This window comes from Pieris rapae, chromosome 4, assembly GCF_905147795.1.
Source record: "Pieris rapae chromosome 4, ilPieRapa1.1, whole genome shotgun sequence".
Classification (NCBI taxonomy): domain Eukaryota; kingdom Metazoa; phylum Arthropoda; class Insecta; order Lepidoptera; family Pieridae; genus Pieris; species Pieris rapae.
Genome location: NC_059512.1, coordinates 2,039,026 through 2,059,556, shown reverse-complemented (window position 1 = coordinate 2,059,556; position 20,531 = coordinate 2,039,026). Strand labels below are relative to the sequence as shown.

At 33.3% G+C, this 20,531-nt stretch overlaps 2 protein-coding genes across 3 annotated transcripts; one reads left to right on the top strand and one right to left on the bottom strand.

The window, feature by feature from the left end:
- Positions 1-1,777: 1,777 nt before the first annotated feature.
- Positions 1,778-7,106, top strand: LOC111001878 (probable G-protein coupled receptor Mth-like 3). Its single transcript, XM_045628095.1, has 8 exons — positions 1,778-1,801; positions 1,881-2,061; positions 2,850-3,029; positions 4,018-4,096; positions 4,838-5,037; positions 5,519-5,669; positions 6,443-6,628; positions 6,926-7,106. Exons 2-8 carry the CDS (start codon positions 1,902-1,904, stop codon positions 7,032-7,034), a joined length of 1,065 nt encoding a protein of 354 aa, XP_045484051.1. The 5' UTR covers positions 1,778-1,801; positions 1,881-1,901; the 3' UTR covers positions 7,035-7,106.
- An 870-nt stretch (positions 7,107-7,976) lies between these two features.
- On the bottom strand, positions 7,977-17,108 carry LOC111001879 (G-protein coupled receptor Mth2). 2 transcript variants are annotated; one of them, XM_045628102.1, is made up of 8 exons: positions 16,715-17,108; positions 15,080-15,239; positions 12,538-12,717; positions 11,724-11,802; positions 11,178-11,365; positions 10,041-10,209; positions 8,902-9,084; positions 7,977-8,322 (listed from the first exon to the last, which is right to left on the bottom strand). In XM_045628102.1, exons 1-8 carry the CDS (start codon positions 17,054-17,056, stop codon positions 8,166-8,168), a joined length of 1,458 nt encoding a protein of 485 aa, XP_045484058.1. In that variant the 5' UTR covers positions 17,057-17,108; the 3' UTR covers positions 7,977-8,165. The 2 variants fall into 2 exon arrangements, with proteins under 2 accessions (XP_045484058.1, XP_022127624.1); XM_022271932.2 differs by having other exon boundaries at positions 16,697-17,107.
- Positions 17,109-20,531: the final 3,423 nt, after the last annotated feature.

The window sequence follows — 20,531 nt, the reverse complement described above, 5'->3', positions numbered from 1 at the left end:
CATTAATTATCGCTTAATGGCGAATAATTTTTACTTTCTAAAAAATTATTTAAATAATTTTTTGCCCGAACCGTATCGAGTCAATCTTTTCAGGTCAGAATATTAATTCACCTATTGCAAAACATATAATAATAATAATCACATCTACATAGATGATTCATAGGGAAAATATACTGTAAAACCCAAATGATACCGTCGAATAGTAAATAGCAAATAAATAAGGAAATTCAGGATACATAATTAATTATATATTTTGTTTCCCATTATTATTACTTGTTTGGATTTGTATGTGTGGAATTAATGACTAACAGTTACGAAGGTAATTGCTAAATAGAGTAGTACCACCTACTCTTTGATAAAAATTGTATAATAAAGCTGTTTCATAATCGGATGTCGAGGCCCCAAGTAAAATACCTTTACACTCATATTTGATAATCAATATAACCAAATAAAGTAAATAAAACCGAACAAATGACATTTTAATGTCTAATTTTAAATCATATCAAATAGATTTTTAGTTATTTTATTTAAAAAGCTGGAGGAAAGTTAAATTATTAAGATAGGATATTGGCACAGTAGAACTGTCATTTTCATACAAAGGTCTATCCACATACACCGATCTTACCATGGATAGCTTGCATCGACAGATGGCTATTACAATCTGTCTTGGATTGGTTATTGGCACACTTTTACCAATATTTTGATTTAGATATCTGTCTCAGATGGTCAAAAATGGATTTAGATGGGGTTAGGGAGTCAGAGTACGATTTATCCATGTGGCGTCGCACATTAAGGAAAAGAAATCTTATTAAAGATAGGTTGCTCCGTTATAATACCTTGCATTTTCATTTCTCACTTCATTTTACGAATAGATGACACGATAAAAGAGATGACACCCACGATATGACTAATTGTATCAGAGCCGTGTTTAATGATGTTAATTAACCTTTTATTACGATTTCCATACCCGGTTTTTCCTAAACATAGTCACATTCAAGATTATTACGCTTGCTTACCTAATGAAGTACTGACTTTAAAGTCTATGTTTATGTATAGTAATGATGTTATAAGAAAAGCCTTTTTTTATTTTAGATATTTTGCATTTAAATTTATATTTTACGTTTATATTTCTATCATCTCAATCTTTCTAGATATCTGTGTGCCCTATTTTGGCCACACTACCGCCATTTCTGTCTGCATTGCCACGCTCTGCTAAGTATCACCTCCTGTTTCCTCAAACTGGTTTATTTACCTTCTAAATTGTGTACCTCTTTTGCAGTTTAATGTACCTTGGGCACCAGTTTATTAGTTCTTCCTCCCCTTTTCTAATTTTCTCTTGTGACGCCCATTTCAACTTAAGTTTAGGTTTTTCATTGTAAAATCTGCTACCTTAGCCATCCTTCTAAATCAAAAAATCTTAAATAAAATGCAGCATTGCTTACAATCACTATATTACTATATACTATATTACTAATAAAAATATTATACTATGAGTGATTCTAAATAAAAAAATTCCATACACATTTCCCTAATTTTCGTGTATATATCCTATACATCCTGGGATTTATGTATCTACATTATTATTTATTTATTTATTTATTCATACTTCGTTGCTAGAAAAAACACAAATAACACAATATTTATAAATTACAAGGGATGCAACTGGCAGCCTTATCGCTAACAAGCGATCTCTTCCAGGCAACCCTAGTAAGAAAATAATTGATAATTTGGAATTACTACTTCTATCGTCATTGACTTCTAGCCCGAGAATTGTTTCGTTTCGTGTCCTTGGATAATTCAAGTACGCATCACTAAGCCTAAGAAGATTATAAAGACAAAATAATGTATATTATATTATATATAAAAACTTTACTTTTCAGAGTGGAAGTTTGTATGTGGAGATGCCAAATCAATATAGAAGATGGATACAGATAACGAACAAAGATTTCTGCATAGATTACTCGATGACGGAGAATGACACAATCTCAGATTCGCCCCAGTTTTTCGTAAATTATCAAGCAGCGCCTCCTAGACAAAAGCAGTCTACTATATATGTCATAGGTATGGTATTTTTTGCTTTTGCGAATAGTTTTCCTTTCTTGATCCGCAGAGTTCTTATATCCTCAGTATAGCTAAGGTAATAAATTAATACAATAATATTATAAGGCTTTTTTTATAGAACAGGGGGCAAACGGGCAGGAGGCTCACCTGATGTTAAGTGATACCGCCGCCCATGGACACTCTCAATGCCAGAGGGCTCGCGAGTGCGTTGTCGGCCTTTCAAGAATTGGTACGCTCTTTTCTGGAAGGACCTTCTTTTATTAAACGGGATAGTGACAGGATTTAGCTTTAACTCTTAGACGGTTATAACAAATTCATTCGTCGACGTCGTCGATAACGCCCAAACTCAATAACCTATCTCAATCCATTTTTGACCATCTGAAATAGACATCTTAATCCCAATCGACGGAATGTTATAGCCATCTGTCGATACAAGCAATCTGTGGTAGGTGGGATCGTTGTGTGTGGATAGTTAGACCTTTGTATGAAAAATATAGTTCAGCTGTGGCCTAATCTTAAGTATTTAACTTACACCAGATTTTAAAATAACTTAAAAGCTTTTTAATGTGTTTTAAACATAGACGTAAAATTTATTATTATTTGAATACTTTAACTTCCAATAGCGACATATAATGCTGACACTTTTATATAATAGTCGATATAGGGCGGATTTCCCAAAGTTGGGAACTGTGATCTGCTTATAATACCGGTACGGCCCCGGTGTAAAAAAAATCTAAAATAAAGTCACTTTCCATTTCCTTCCGTTTCTGAATAATAATTTTTTTCAGCTTTGGGAATATCATCTGTATTTCTTTTCCTGGTACTCCTCATATACATCTTACTACCGGAGGCTCAGAACTTAGTAGGCAAGATTCGTATGTGCTATGTTAGTAGTTATATTGGGTATTTTGTATCTGTGGCCATTGTTCTGGCTGGTTCACATTCAGAGACAACATGCAAAATTTTGTGTAAGTATTATCTTTATATATATACTAACTAACTGCCCCCGCGAACTTCGTTTCTCCTTCGTTTCACAAAATTATTTTTAATTTATACTTTACCCTCAATAACCTCCCTCGTAATCATGATATTGAATTGTAGCCTATATAACATGTTTGTCGGTTTACCATAGCAGTACCATCTATTGATTACTTACTCAATCCAGTCGAAAAGTATCAACATCTGTTAGAATCTTTTGTTAGAAATCGTTAATAGATAATTGTGACTGTCAATTAATTATAGACAAATAATTTGTAATAAAATAATATTGCGACTATAATTAAAGACCTAAGCTATCCTATTATGTTGGACCAGACTGCTCACGGTGTGCCAATTTAATTTAAAATCGGTTAAGTAGTTAAGGAGTCCATCGCGGACAAACATCGTGACAGGAGATTTATATATATTAAGATTGGCATCTTAACAACCCCCCAGTACGTTTGATGACATTTGCTTTGTCTATTAAGGTTTTTTTTAACTTTTTAAATTTTCAACGAACACTAGGTTCGCCTTTGCTTCTGAAATATTTTGCCAATATTATCTTTGTGTTATTACATCTGTACTTAATCAAAAGCATTCCATATAATATTCAAATAATCTTACGAAACTTAATTCACGTGTTAGTTTATTTCTACTTTTATATATCGTATTCTATGACTAAGTTTTCGTAAAATAAAACAAAAAAAACGTTTTAATCTATTTGGTTTTTTTGTTAAAACTGTTTAATTTATGTTAACGATACATGTTTTTTCCAGTGACTGTATTTTCACGGTTTTTACTACTACAAGAATTAAAGTTCAAAAGGTAGCATATATTCGTATTGTCAGAATAATATTTGAACTTAGGTTATAAGATGCAATATATAATTACTTCACTATCTATCGGGTATTCCATCTACCGCTCAATTAAAAAAAAATTAAACTATGAATTTTAGATTTATTTATAAAATTGTTACAGCATTCATTGCATATTTCTCCATCATAGCAACGTGCTGTTGGATGAACATCATGTCGTATGATATCTGGTCTACATTTAGGTATGATTTTTAATGAAAATTTAATATTATATAGTGACTTTATTTGAAGACAACACATATTCATACCAAAAAAAATTGGATATATCGCTCAAATTATCATTATTATTGTCACTACACTTTTCCATTAGTACTTGTTGCTTTTCATGAAAACTTTGGAAAACCCCATCAGTTGAGGTTTGCCGACACCATATTGATAGTTTGAAGTCATTTCGAATTTGAGAGTGCCAGAAAGTGGAATTATATTTAAATTAACAGGCTAGGCTAGATGAAATGTCATCGATGGAAGTCATTTGCCTAGCTGTTTGATCAACTGTCTGAACATCTTCCAGGCCGTTAGTTAAACGGCGCCGTTTAGTTAAAATGCTAGGCTGTTAATTGAACGGCTAATTAAGCTGTGACAGACACACAATATTCGTCACCAATTGAATTTATTATAACAATTTAAAGTATTCTCTTAAGAGGAAAATCCTTGAAATAACAATGAGTTGCATTTGTTTTATACTGTATTAGATATCACATTGCCCCAGGAAAAGTTTATTTCTGGATCACTTTACCAAAGCAGGAAAAATTCGGACGGAAGCCAGACTAGGTCCTCAATCTGCCTCAACTAAACAAATAACCACTATTATCTTTACAAATAACTACTATTTATAAATACATTTAATATGATATTTTTAGATAGGTAGTAAATCACTAACGTTTAGATCTTGTTTTAGATTTATAACTATTGTTACATTACAGAAGTAGAGGAAGTACAAAGTTTTCTGGGTCCAGTGAGAGACGGAGAATAGAAAAGCGGAAATTCCGTCGATACTGCTGTTACGGATGGGGACTTCCACTAAGCATGGCAGCTGGTCTGATGATAATCAACTCGCTTGACCTTTCTGATCTGCCCTGGTTCATCACACCACAGATTCCAACTTGGGGATGTTTTTTAATAGGTGTGTGTCTTTTTCTAGTGATTTATGAACCTGGGGCATACCAGGGGGTTCATAAAATGAAAAAAAATATATCCTTGCTCGGAAAGTATAACATATTATACTTTCCGAGCAAGGACATTTTTTTCACACAAAAATTTCACTTTCTAAGCTAACTTGTTCAGTCACAAATCGATTCGTAAAAATTTAATCAAATAAAATATAGTCATCTTCACAAACCTGTCACCAATATTTATTACTGTTCAGTTCTAGAGAACTAGATATATTTATGGGTTTAATGTTTCTGAAAAGATTTCTCTTATGTATCCCCAACAAGCTATTTAGTTTGCACATTTATTATTAATTTCTAATTGGAAATGAAAATGTATTTTGTAACTAAAGTTGTGGTACACCTCTTTCTGTCAAATGGTGTTCACGATGTGACGAAAAGAGATAGAAATAATTATAAATCTCACCTAACCTTAACTACAAAAATTACTTTCAGACGGTCAGCAATTCGTATACATGTATATACCGATGATGATTCTTGTGGGCGGGAACTGTTTATTGTTCCTGCTGACTGCGTGCAGTATTTGGGAGACAATGAGAGGAAATGAAGTGCTGGGACCAGCTGCGACTAAGCGACAACAACAAAGGTAATGACTCTGTAATTTTTAGGTGTTTAATTTCCATCCCATTAATCCATTCCATTCCATTTCCTAAATCACTCGAATTCACTTTTATTGACGAGTGACTCCCATACTTTATTAAGAAGATTTGAATTTCGGATTTGGACGAACGAACCTTTCTATGTGTTATTACTCCCTCGTACGGTAAAGGAAAAGTAGTTTTTTTTTTTTTTTTTTTTAAACGAGTTACACGCGTTATATGGGGTAATATAACAACATATAACAACCAATACACCGTGTTATGTTATAGGAAGTTTTACTGTATATGTCTATAGTGTGATATGTTCTTTGTTAACCTTTATTAGTAGACTGAAAATGTGGAGCAACATTATAACTAAAATATCTTAGATGGGTAGGAGACTTTTCTAATATAAGTGTGTGTCATTATCCTATATCTATTAAGGCAAAGTAGGTTTTCTGTATATAAGTGTCAGCGTTAATCGAAATGGGGTCAAAAAATTATCGGTTTTCTTCCGATGTTTTTTCTACACCGTACGAGCGAGTTTTGAGTGTGAACAGACACAATTTCGCAAGAGCGTTATCAGCCTTTAGATTTAGGATATTAAATAAAGTATGTGCGGAGTCCAGCGCCACCTGCCGGGCCGGTTTGTGAATCTAAACCATCCAGGGTGCTACCCAAACGCATACCAAATCGGTCCAGCCGTTTAAGAGGAGTTCAGTGACATACACACGTATAGTAGAATAAACATATTGACTAATATTCCTAATGGCTACACCAGGTTCAAGATATGCGTCCGGCTGTCGGTAACAATGGGTGTGAGCTGGATATGGGAAGTAATTAGTTTCCTGGTACCAGATGCTGATGAGTTTGCTCTGTACCTTGACCTGTATAATGGCTGCATTGGATTCTTGATTTTCCTCATCTTCGTTTGCAATAGGCGAAAACTAGCTCATCTCAAAGCAAGGTAAATAATCTAGGTAATAACTACCTATTAACGAGATTATTTTATAATCTCGTTAATAGGTAGTTCATGGCTGATCTTTGTGGTCAGCAAAGAAGCATCTGGAGATAAATATCTATTTACATTGGTTTCGGTCCAGCGCCTCTTAATTTACAGTCTTGAGAATGGTTTTCGGTCGGTGTAGTTTTTCAGGCCAGAGCCCCACAAATTCACGATCCGCCCATGTATCAATTTAACTTACCTGTTAGAAAATGCTTAAGTATTTTGTTATTGACGTTGATGTGTTCTGTGTGCTTTTAGATTTCAATCATGGCGTCACCCGAAATCGTTTAATCAGAATACGAGTAACGATTCGCAGGCTGTGGCGATGAAGAGATTGGACAATTCTTTAAGCACTGTCGAGTTTTAGAATTAAGTATTGACTGATTTAATTAGATTGTTTTATTACTTTAAATATAATTAATTAAATATTATTACTGGCCAATTTTGTCTTATTTTATGTTTCTCACGAACCAGACAAACATATATAAACCCTTAGAGTTATTATAATTACGGCTTTAGTCGTCTCAGAAAATTGACAAGAATTAAAAAATAAAAAGAAATGTACTATGATAATATTATTATATAATGACTAGTCTTAGAGCCTATACACTTATAAGTTATTTACATAGTAACTTTTATTATATAACGACGTTTTGTGCGGCCAGGCAAGACAAAAGCGCACTTTTATGTCCATGTCCCTCAAAATCCGAGGACACAGCACCACAAGAACAATGAGCAGATAGGCCCTTACATATCTGAGGCCGGGGGTGGTCACACTCTTCATTTGTTTCAATATTCTTTTTAAAGATTTTAACATACACCAGTTTTTAAAATAATTAAAAAACTATTTGATATGTTTAAAAATTGACAATAAAATATGTTTTGGGCGGTTTTATTTACTATATATTGATTATAAAATATGAGAGTAAAAAGCGAAGTGATTGTATTTTATCCGTCGCCAAAAATGTCTTCGTAGGAATTGGTTATTGGGATGCAGATAGGATTGATCGACTGTCATGGTCTTATCTCAGATTTTTATCAATCTGAGATTGTGGATTAATTATTGGGTTCGGGCGTTAGAGTACTTCTAGAAAAGAGCGTACATATTCTTAAAAGTCAGCCTATTAATTAGCCTCCAAACCCCTCTAGCATTGACTATCCTTGGAGGTGTCACATCAGATGAGCCTCCAGACTCTTTGTCCAAAAAAAACTTACAGACGTATGTATGTGCTTAACAATTCCGAAAGAACTATGGAAATGAGTCAAACTACTGCTCTTCTGTTTTCAATAAAAGAATAAAACCAATTCATCTGTCGTCGTTTTTATTCGTAGAGCAACAACTCTTTAGATTACTTTACAATTAAGATAAACCTTAACTAATTTTTGGTTAAATAGTTCAAAGTCACGGTTAAACTGTTAGAGTGCTAAACGTTCTTTCAACGGAGTTCCGTATTTTCAACTATAACGAAAAGTCCGTGCTTTCACCGATTCCAGGATTCTAAGCAAGAAATGGTTTTTGTTCACTAGAGAACTTCCTTTGCACGTTTGGGTATGAACACACATTAGCTTGGGTTTCTTGACTAAGAGTCGATTCTAGGGTAATACTTGCGGTCATCGATCTTTTCGGAAGCCTAGCACGTCTGAAGCTTTTGTATCTGAAACAAATTTTTAATACTAAAACTTTATTACACATAATAAATAACAATGTTTAGACAGTGCACAACACGAATGACTAAATCCTAGTCCTAATCTTTCTTATATGTCCTACATTGTAAAGAATGCTTGGAGAGAGACCAAGAGAGGACTATGAATGTTAAGACAATTACTGTCTTTATTAAACGTTAAAAGAGATAAAATTGGCAAAAAGCTAAGTGATGTTAAGTGACACCGTGGTCCATAGGCTGTCAATGAGGACCTGCAAAACGGAGTGTAAACGGCGTGTTGGTCGAAGGAAGAAGTCATGGCTTCGCAATGTTAGGGAGTGGACAGGTATTGCAAATGCGGAAGAGTTGCTACATCTGGCGCAGGACGAGACGCGTTTCAGAAAACTGACGGCCAACCTCCAGTAATGGAGAGGCACTTGAAGAAGAAGAAGAGGACCTGCAAAGGCTGGCGTTTTAAGAATTGGTTCTCTTTTCTTCAATAACCTTAAGTCTACTTACGTAAGTGGAAGTAACTACGATTAACTATTTAAGTTTTACATTTTTCAGGCATTTTACTATAAACACACTCACCTGTTCCTTAGTTTGTGCCAAATAGACTCCTTCCAGATAAAAATGATAAATATAATTAATCCTATAAGCAAATTGTACGCGTCGGAGATGTACCAAATCTGAAGATCAGGGTAAAATGAACTGACGACTTCAAGTAACCAGTTAATGCCCATTATTACTGATAATTTCAAATACACTGTGAATCTGGAAAACGAAATACAAAACACGGTGAATCGGCTTTTGGTTTGGTTGGCTTTGGTGTGTCCCACATTTTGTTCTCTGGAGAAGACTCTAAAAGCTAGTGGTTATCTCGATCAATGAATATGTATCACAATACAGCGAGGACATGCTGCCAGCAATAAAGGTACATCTGCCACGCTGCCCACAGGGGCTCAACTGTTTAAATTTGACTTTATTTTCTACTTATCAATTTTTATTTATTGTTACTTATGTTATGAAGTTAGCTAGGCCTATGTCCAACGGTGGACAAACCAAAACCAAAACTAAATGATTATTCCTAAATTTTAAAGTGTATTTTTTCTTAATTCAAAATCATTAAAACTTATAATCTACTATAATTAAGTTTTGGACTATTATGAGGAGGCTATTATTATTATCAAGTAACAAGATATAAATCACATATCTGATATGCTGATAATAAGAATACATAATTGTCAATAATTACAGTACTTGAGTACTGAAAACGTAGAGGCCGATGTCACGAAACGTGACTTTGCTAAGCGTGACTGCCAAATGTCAAAATGGGATTCATACACGTGAGAATCATCGCAATAAGTCTGTTTTCTAAATTTCAACTAAGTTTATATTTGCCTTTCGAACAGAAATATATTTTTGCCTACATATAACATAATTGTAATGAGATTTTTCTTAGTCTCTAAGGGCAAGATTGGATCGTATGTCAAAATCCACTTTTTATACAAATACTGGGTGTTCGTTTGGCAGCACGACGCTGTTCAAAATGATTTCCATTTACTACATTATCTATTTATTTATTTTATAACAAATATTTAATTCGTTATATATAGGCAATTTATACAACCTTTTTTTATATAACAGTGGGCAAACGAGCAGATAGCTCACCGGATGTTAAGTGATACCACCGTTCACAGACACCTACATTGGTGGGTGCCTTTACTTACCTCTGTTTCTGTGATCGATGAGCTGCCGGGTTACCAGCAGCTGGAGAATTGAGCACTTGAGTGCCTCGACTCAAACGCCACACGTTAAATGCAGTCATACCGAAAAACACCCAGTTTACAGTAATCATTATCAGCATAGGAATGTACAGGTATACTAACTTTTGCCCGCCTAAAAATAAACATGCAATTTCAATATTTTCTAGAGTAGAAAGTATTTTGAAGGCTTTGACTTCTCTCTCTGACTTTGGTTAGAGAGATTTTTCTATGTAGAGATATATGTGATATAGTAGGTATATTCAATTGGTGTTGAATATACCTATAGAGAGAGCAGTGTAGGCCTAGTGGATTCAGCGTGCAACTCTCATACCTGAGGTCGTAGGTTCGATCCCCGGCTGTGTACCAATGGAGTTGTGTGCATTTAACATTTGCTCGAGCGGGGAAGGAAAACGTGAGGAAACCAACATGTCTTTAGACCCAAATAGTCGACGGCGTGTGTCAGGCACTGGAGGCTGATTACCTACTTGCCTTTTAGATTTATGAAAATGATCATGAAACAGATTCAGAAATCTGAGGCCAGGAAATATAGAGGTTGTAGCGCCACTGATTTGATTTATTTATAAGTGTATAAGTTATACTATGTTATCCTCAACTACTATTATGTTAGTTGATTACTGATAGATACATATAGATAGTTGGTTAAAATGATTTAATTGTTACCAATATATTTAATTACTAAGTACTTAATTATATGTATAGACTTGTTTAATGGCGTTAAAAGAATATATATTGGAAAGTATCTTTCTAACTACAGCATACATAATATAAGTTTGACACCAATAATTATTATGACATGTTAATATTCTTATTATGTGGTATTTTTAACTTTGTAATTTTGAATGGAATTTGCTGCCTATTTATATATTAGATCGATCTCAAATAAACGATTTATTGTTATTATAATAAAACAAGTAAATATATTGTTTAATATTATAAAACAGCACAGGACGACTGATGGCCAAATATCATTAATATCATGGCGGAATGATATTTATTTGTCACCAACTACATTTTTGCGGAACCTCAACGTATGCAATAACCATATTATGTAACGTATGCATATAAATAAATTAAATATACCTTCTAAGAAACATCCAATTATCGGTACGAGAGGCTTGATAATCCATGGCTGGTCCGTCAAATCTGCTTCATTTATTTTCTTAAATGCTATTGTCATTGCTAAAGGAACTCCCCAAGCGTACAAACAGTACATACAAAACTTGAATTTTTCCCCTCTGCGATGTATCGGACGAGCTTTCGCGTAGCCTCTGAATGAAAGAAATGATGACACGATGTTAATGATGTATGTTCGTCAAACTGTGTAAAACTTGAGAATTGATAAAAGATTTTACATAAATAACCTTTGTACTTTTAATACTAGAAAGAATTACTACACATACTTTTGCACACATACAAATCAATTATATTAGAACAAGCAAGGAATAAACTAAACACAAGAAAACAGCAACAAAAATCTATAACTTAATCTTAAACCTCATTAAGAGCATGATACACAAAATTACTATAAGTTGGAGAAATGTAATTGAACATTATTGGACATTTCAATTTTGTATAATATCTTTATATATCATAACATCACATCAAAGAAGTGAATTATTAACATACCGGAATGTCCACCAGATGTCGTAAGACATAACATTCATCCACGCAAAAGCAGCCAAAAAGAAAAAGTAGATAACGATAGCTGAAAAATTATTAAAAATTTTAAAAATAATTTGAAGAAAATTTTAGTACCACCTAACATTTCTTTATTAATTTATTTACAAAATGAATGAATTTTTTATTAATATTTTTTCAACGAATTTGTGGCACACAAATATTATAATGAATATATACAATTGACATAATAATTTTATGTCAATCCTGATACTACTACATTATTTCACACTAAATAATTGTACGTAACTATTATACACAAAGTAGATCATTGATCTGGTCTCTATCTCACAGAATAAGTGAAAAAAAAATGTATTTTAAAACCAACATAACTTCAGAAGGAGAATTTTGAAGATATAATATGTGTATCTTCTATCGCGTGTACAAGTAAACACGTTTTTGTTGCTTTTTTAATGCCTCCTAAAGATGACCTACGCTTTAATTGATTATCAAAATATTTCAGTTTCAGATCACCAGCATAAAAAAGATATCTGCTATTATTTTTGTAGTCTGCCATATCAAACTCAAACTCAAAAATAACTTTATTCATATAGGCAAACATGTACACTTAAGAACGTCAAAAAAAACAAATTAAATTAATTGTAAATTTACATTTAAGTCAAGGGCGTAGAAGCGTAAGAAGAACTGGCAAGAAACTTTCCGCCACTCTTTTATCTCAGATCACAGGCAGGTGAGCAGATTATTCGACCTCCCATAATGTGGTGCACTCAACTGATCCCGGTACATCGAAGAAATAACTTACTTAGATTCAGACAAGTATCTGGATCATAAAAACCAATCTGTATCGCAGCCAGGGCTAGGAAGGCGACCATCAAACTGAACACATATGCCATGAGGACCATCCCGCCTATATTTCTCAATTCTGGTAGAACCGCGTACACAACGAGCAGTAGAGCCAGGAAGAACGACGATATGATAAGGGCTGGAAATAAATAATATAATCTAAAACTTCCTGGATCGGTAGACCAAACTTTTAGTCCGACAATGTGATTGTTTATGCGCGGTGAAATAACTTAAAGACCAGGGTCGATAATTTATGAAACCAAAAAAATGAGGAAAACCATTGGAAAAGGAGGAGAATATTATTTGTTGTTGTTGGTTTTTTATTTGTCTTTTAAATCCACGAAATTTAGTCAAAACTTACCTTCGGATATCCTAAATACGCTGTAATTTATTTGATTTGAAATATTTTTTTAATGCACTGTAATTTATTTTTCCTTAATTTTTATAATATCCTTTTCCAATGGGTTGCAGCCTACTATTATTATTTTTAAAGGCTTCTACCCTGGTCTATTAACTTCAAATGAGCCTCCTGCCCGTATGCCCCAGTTATATAAAACAACACAAACATATAAATAACACCAAAAACTTTATTGAAGTTAAAAAATATATTTCTCAGTCTGTTTCAGTTGTGTTATTATAAAGTCAGCCTTTACTCGATTATTAATATTCTTTTATTTGTATGTATGCTATATTTATTGTCATTTTATATCGAAGTTTATGACTATATAATTTTTATTTTGCCTTGACAGAATTGGCTTAGTAGAGTTCAGCGTACAACCCTCATTTCTAAGGTCGTAGGTTCGAGCCCCGGCTGTGCACCAATGGAATTTCTTATTATGTGCACATGGTGAAGGAAAACGTGAGGAAACCTGCTTGCCTTACACAAAATGTCGATGGCGTGTGTCAGGCACAGGCGTGTACTTGGCGTGGCGTGTACTTGCCTATCAGATTGATACATTATAGATAAACAGATCATCAGATACACACACAGGCATCTGTCACCCAGACCTAAAAAGGTCGCCAGCGCCATTGATTTATTTATTTTATTTACATCATCTCAACGCATAAATTATGTAGATGTATGATAATTAAAACTGAATAAATAATATACCGTTAGCGCAAGGGAAGGTTATTTCTTCACTTCACTGAACATTTTAAAGATAAGTCAAGTTTAGAAATTCCTGACAAGATTTTAACTAAGAAAACTGTCCTAACACGTGAAACTTAATCAGCAAGAATGCATAAATAACTATACTAGAATAGAACATACGCACAATATACTCGAAACAAACGCAGGCTGCAATTTCCCCGTACTAGACTATCTGAAGTTAGTAAATCTTTTTTGGGCAAAGGGATACTCTTATTTAATAAAATCCCAGAGGCTCTTTTATCTCTGCCTTTTATTAAATTTAAGAAATGTATTAAAGAAAAGCTGTGTAAAATGGCTTCCTATAAAGTTAACGATTATCTAGTTGATAGGGCCTGGGGCTAATGCTGGGTAGGCTACTTCTAATTAATTTACAATATTTGTTTGAAAATAAGTGTTGTTTTATGATTTGCTATTTTAAAAGAGTACTGAGAGTTTTTACGCCGGCTTTTTCTCTCGGCCTACACCCTGTGTCTTCTTTGCCGATGAGTAGGGATTTGGGGACAAATTTAATTACGTGGAATAAGTGTAAAAAGTGTATGTAGTTATATTCAAATATAAACATATTTATTTTTTTTATTTTAACAATTAATGAAAATAACTTACGAAAAACTTATTAACTCACGAAACAAAAACCAACATAAAAATTAGGAAAAACAAAATAACATAATTAAAATTAACTATTTACTATAGGCACTTACAAATAATATAACTTTTGTCAGTTCACTCGACGGACAATAGAAAAGTTCCATTCTAAAATTCTTTCACTAAAGTATTACAGCGAGTAATATATATGTGCCCTTTTCAGAAGGTTAGTACTAGCAGTGGGCACATTGACGCCCGAACCCAATAATTTATCCACAATCTCAGATTGAAAACAATCTAAGATCAGACCGTGACAGTCGATCGATATCAAAACCCTACGAAGACAATCCATTTTAGGCGACGGATATAAATACGTACGTACGTATGTAATATAATAACGGAAAATAGACGTAAGTTAAAATCTTAAGATAGGATTTTGACTCAGTTGAACTATCATTTTCATACAAAGGTCTATCCACATACACCGATCCGACCTATTCGTATATATATATATATATATATCCTGGATAGCTTGTATCGACAGATGGCTACTACAATGCATTTTATCTATAAATAAATTAAAACGTCTATCTCAGTTGGTCAAAAATGGATTGAGATAGGTTATTGGGTTTGGGCGTAAGTAACGGCGGAATGGATATTTAAATGTAACCAGTCTTTTTTACGTTTTCTTTTACCATATAATTTTAATAACGCATTGAAGTCTGTAATGTACACCTGCATTTAATATTAAAAAGACAATTATACTAACCTATATAAATATATTCGTTGCTTTGAGGGATTGGCACTGAGTAGTTAACCCAGAACGCAATTGTAACTTCTGTTCCGTTGATATAGTCCACACAAAACTCTGTTTCTATTCTCATCCACCTTTGATAAGCGTTTGGAAACTCCATATATAGTATACCACCCTGCAATTAAACTATATATACATATCTAATCACCTATCAGTATTAGAAATCAACCCCTACTTTAGTAATCTAATAACTCAACTATTCGGAGGTAAATAAACTTGTATTTTATCATGGACCTACGCCACTTTGATTACTCTAAACTCGTTAAAATTATTTTATAGCAAACGAAACTTATGGTTAGTAAATCACGTGGCAAAAAAATATAAGAGGAAGGTTTATGGATAAAACAGGGCGTTTAAAAATACAATTATGTGCAGGAAATATCCAATAAGAACAATAGATAATAGAAACCAAAGTAAAAATCTAACCCGCTAAAGCATCAAAATTCAGCAAATTCATTTAATTACGAATATTTCTGAACTTAAATGGCGATGATCGTGTCACTTCCAATAAACATTATTGGACCATAGAATCATTAGTTTAAGGAGATAATTTAACCACAATTTTCCAGGAATAGTTATTTGTAATTGCCAATACAATTGCATCATTATCATATTAATTGTTTACTTCCTCAACGGTATGCATGAAGTTAGGAAGTAATGATTTGGGCCCATTTATGTATTAATCTCATTTATATTTTACTAGCGGATCCGACAGACGTTGTCCTGTCTATACGTCTTTAATTTGAAAATTTCAAACTATTTTTAATAAGCTAAAACATTCTGGACCATTTTGATGAAAATTATTATTCAAATGTTATGACAATATCTAACGATCCAGCACATGGTCTACAATAACACAATGATAACAAAACTTTTTTTTAATTTGATCGCAGCGCTAACTGTCGGGACAGACTAAAATTAAAATTTGAATATTATTTAAAATTTGACAGTGCGAATTAATTAAAAAAAACATTGTCCAGCGGACAAAATTGTGAATCTAAACCATTCTCGAATCTCCACGAACACACACAAAAAATTTCATCAAAATTGGTCGAGTCGTTTAGGAGGAGTTCAGTCACATACACACGCACACAAGAAATATATATATTAAGATTATTGTAAGTAACCAAGTCAAGAATCCGCCTTCTCTTACTGATTGTGTCGATTTACTACTAACATACCATACAGATAGTATGGGTATGTAGAATACTTCACAACTAAAGCTCAAACACAGGACAAACATTATTTTCCTCAACCATGGCTATTTTATCAAGCTCTTTGTTAAATAAGGGCTCATTTTGTCGTCAATAAACTATTGTTTAAGCGAATTTATTTAGTATTTGAGCTACGTGTTTAACTCTTGTGCCGGATAGAGTAAATGTCCTGTATTCGGTATCCAGCGAAACTAATTCGTTCGGGTTGACATACATATCTATTGGCCTTAAAACAAGCAATATTTTTTAGCGTTAAGAAATTTCAATAAATTTTGTAATCGTTTTCAATAAAATTTTGAGGAAACTTTCGAAATCAATGAAAGAGCTTTTACATATAGAGACTGTAAATATTTCTTACCTGACTTAAGTAACTGACCATTCTAGCGATTTCCGGTATATAAGATTCTCTTGCGAAGCTTTCATTTAGTGCTAACCCTTGCTTCAGATAAAACGTGTCTTCAAATTTTCTGCTAACAGCTCTCCAATGATCTTCATCATCGTACAATTGTACGTCAGTAAAGTCCAATTTCTTCTCACCATCATATTTCACACACACAGGAGTTACACTTACGTCTATCCCGAGCATATATTCGCCTTTCCCACAACATTTATATATACACTTTTTGAACTTGCAAAGAAAATCTATATTCTCATCATCTATAATTATTTCTGATTGTGCCCTCGCCGCGAAAATAATGAAAATTATTTTAAAATACATTGTCTATACACATCGAGCTCCTGTTAATGACTACTTACTTTGAGAATTGGTTGATCTTGTTGTTTGGTTTGTTGTGGTTTCCTTATAAACTAGGTTATCCCGTGTTTATGCAGGAATAATATATAATTAGCAATACCATTAAAATGAATGTCTTTGTTAAAAATACCCTTTCAGATCCAAATATATTAACTTTGAACATAAGAGTTATAAAGATAACTTTCACACCAAATACAATTAATAGAGTGAATATTAAACTCGTTAGATTGTCTTTGGTTAGCATTTCTATCCCAATACGGGACGTTATGCATGATTTACGTTGGACCAATCACAATAGAACGAAAGTTTCATTTATTTATTTCGTCCTGTGTTGCATTGCGCCTTGTGTAGTTTCAAGTTCTCACTCCCCAGGATACTATACTTTGTAAACTTTTTACGGAATACATTGAACATAGCATATCTATTTCATATCTCGTCGTTATCTTCTTCCGTCCGCGTCGCTCTCTTCATTTCTGAAGGCCATGTCCCTCCCTTGTCTTCGGCAAGTGTCTGCGCCTGGTCCAGTGAGTAGTGGCGATCCTCTAGGCCGATGCCTCGAGGTCTGGTGCTTTCCAATTTACCAGTAACGATGTTTTTCAATTGTTTAGGGATCGGCGTGTAACATGTCCAAAAGATGCCGGATCAGTTAAAGATTTGATGGCGTGTGTCAGGTATAGAAGGTTGATCACCTATCTAGCAAATTGGTTGGTTGATCAACTAATTAACAAAAATGAGAAGAAACCACAGACGAAACTGATTTTTAAAACACACGACTACTTATTTGAAACTAAACAATGAATTGGGGATAAATAAAACGAGAACATTCTTATAAGGAAACTCAATTATTGTAATTATTTTAGCAACTTATGCAAAGCATTGCAAAGTTATTATGAATATTAGCGTCTATTTTATATTTTGTTTTGAAATTTATTAAGGCATTTTGGGGGGTGAAACAGCTGGAACTACAAAATTATTTATCGGCAATGTTAGTATTACATATAAGTTAGTAAAAGAGAAGCGTTTCACACACAAAATTGGGACAAACCCAACATGTGCCTGCAGAATGAAAAACAAACAGAGGAACATGTGCTTCTACACTGCCCTATATTTGCATCGTCCAGGCACGACCTGGGGCAACAAATGCAGATGACTGTAGACCGTAACGCCCTACAGGACATGTTATAAAGCACAGACCGTGCCTGGAACCGTTCTGCGAAAAAAATATTAAATATATAAACAAATAAGACAGAAAGAGCGGGTCTCGCGGAGAATTGTGTGTGAAATAGTCTATTGGAAGCAATGCAATGTATTATTTCAGTGATATAAAAAAAAATGAGATAGAAAAATAGTAAATAATAAAAAAATTAAGAAGGGATCCTAACTATAGCCCTTACAGTATGCTGGCTGTACTAGCGGGAAGACTGTAATGGCCTTACGCACGACATTACCATGGAATGTTGATGGTAATTTTATAATTAAACTTCAATTGTATGATTGAATATACTTTTATAAGTTCTGGCCGACAACGTCTTATAATTCGATGGAACCGGCTGCACGCACGAAAAAACATGACGGATGCGGTGTTACTTCGCTCTGAGGCGTTCCATTAAAATGTTGAAGTGCAAGCGAGAGCGCGGAACAAGCGACAAAGAGGCACAATTGGCTGCCGCGTTCGGCAGCGTTCGTTCGTTAAAAAAAATTACATTATTGTTTTTATGCGTACAAATAAATGTAACTTGATCAATTCAATTGTGATTTCCATTTACATCCTTCTCTATATCCATACAAAATACCTGTCAAACAAATAGAATTAAAATTTTATTTTGAAAAATGCAACCATTCATTCATTATTTTCTTATGACGTTGTCACGTTCAATTACCGTCAGTAAACCGACTTTACAGCCAACCGGTTTTTTGTAAATACTATGTAATATTTAATTAGCTTAAAAAGGCTTTTTAATTATGTTTTAACTTAAAACTAACACTTAGCAGAAGCTAGCCAATATACTACTTAGGACAATATTGTAACTGACACAATTATAAACATATTGTCTGATTCAATAAACATTTTTTTATAATATTTATAATGAAAATAGCTCTATAATTTAATGTTCTATAACTTAATCTCACTGCGTACACTTAATCTACATTTAAATAATAGCCTAGGTATAAAGCCTAGGCCTTTTTTAGGCTACGCAGCTCTTCACGAAATTAAAAATTACTATTAAATATTGAAAATGTGCTGTACTAGGTATGACTATTTACTAATTACTAAGGTAGTACAACTTGTAGACAAACATACAAACAACACAAAAGATTTATACACAATATGCCACAGGTCCTTCAAAGTACCTAATGAAAAGCGATCGACAAAGGTTCACTTTGGATTGGAGTAAGCTTACTATAATATTATTATTATTAATATTAACAACAAACCTAGAAAAATTGTAACTATAAAATTATTCACGGTTACAATTAAATACCATACATGTCACTTTTATTTATCTTCGAGGTAGTACGAAACTGATGAGGACCAAACGGTCAGTAAGAAAATCTTAGTCATAAAAACTAAATCAGTATAATTTTCTTTGAAATTTTATCTCTTTCTTTCAAATTGTATTAACGCTGTGATGAAAAGAGATAGATGAGTATGAACTTAGTTACAACGGCGCATAAAGATGAAACGAAGAAAAGGCTTTGTTTAAACTTTTAAATAATGTTTACTGGGATAATGAAACAAGCTGTTTTTCGAACATTTATTTATTAATTTCAATATAATTATACAATAAATCTATAAGAATAAAAATGCTTACAAAGTGCAATATTACAGTACATAACTAGTATATAAAGATATATTTTCGTAGTAACGATGACTTAATAAAATTAAAATGAGATCATTTATGTCTAACAATAAAATAAAATATACATAGGTTTCGTCTTAAAACATATATTTACTGCAGTCATCTGTAGTCCCGTAGATACCCAAAAAGGTAAAAACATAGACCAGGGGGCTTAGACAAGATGCTTTAACAGTAATGTATGTATAAAAGTCGAAAATTTAATTTGTATGAAAATAACAGTTCGTGTCGTCAAGGAATCTTGACCAAACCCCCAGTATTGGTCTTACTAAGCTAGCGACTATCAACATGATGAATTTTGGTGTGAAAGTAGTACATTCCTGAATAGGTAAGGTAAGTTATTAATCATCAACAGGCACTTGAATAATGCGTATCAGGTACAGAAGGTCGTACATGTCGACAAAAGAAAATCTTCCAAGACAGAGGCGAAAATTAAATGAAGCTTGAAACGCAACTGGATTATTAAGATAAAACAAACTATAGAACGAGTAAAATATTTTTATATTTGTAAAGCCCATAGCATTGGGATTTTAATTAAAAACATTTATCAAAGTGCATTGTCAAAAGTGGTCATACCTAAG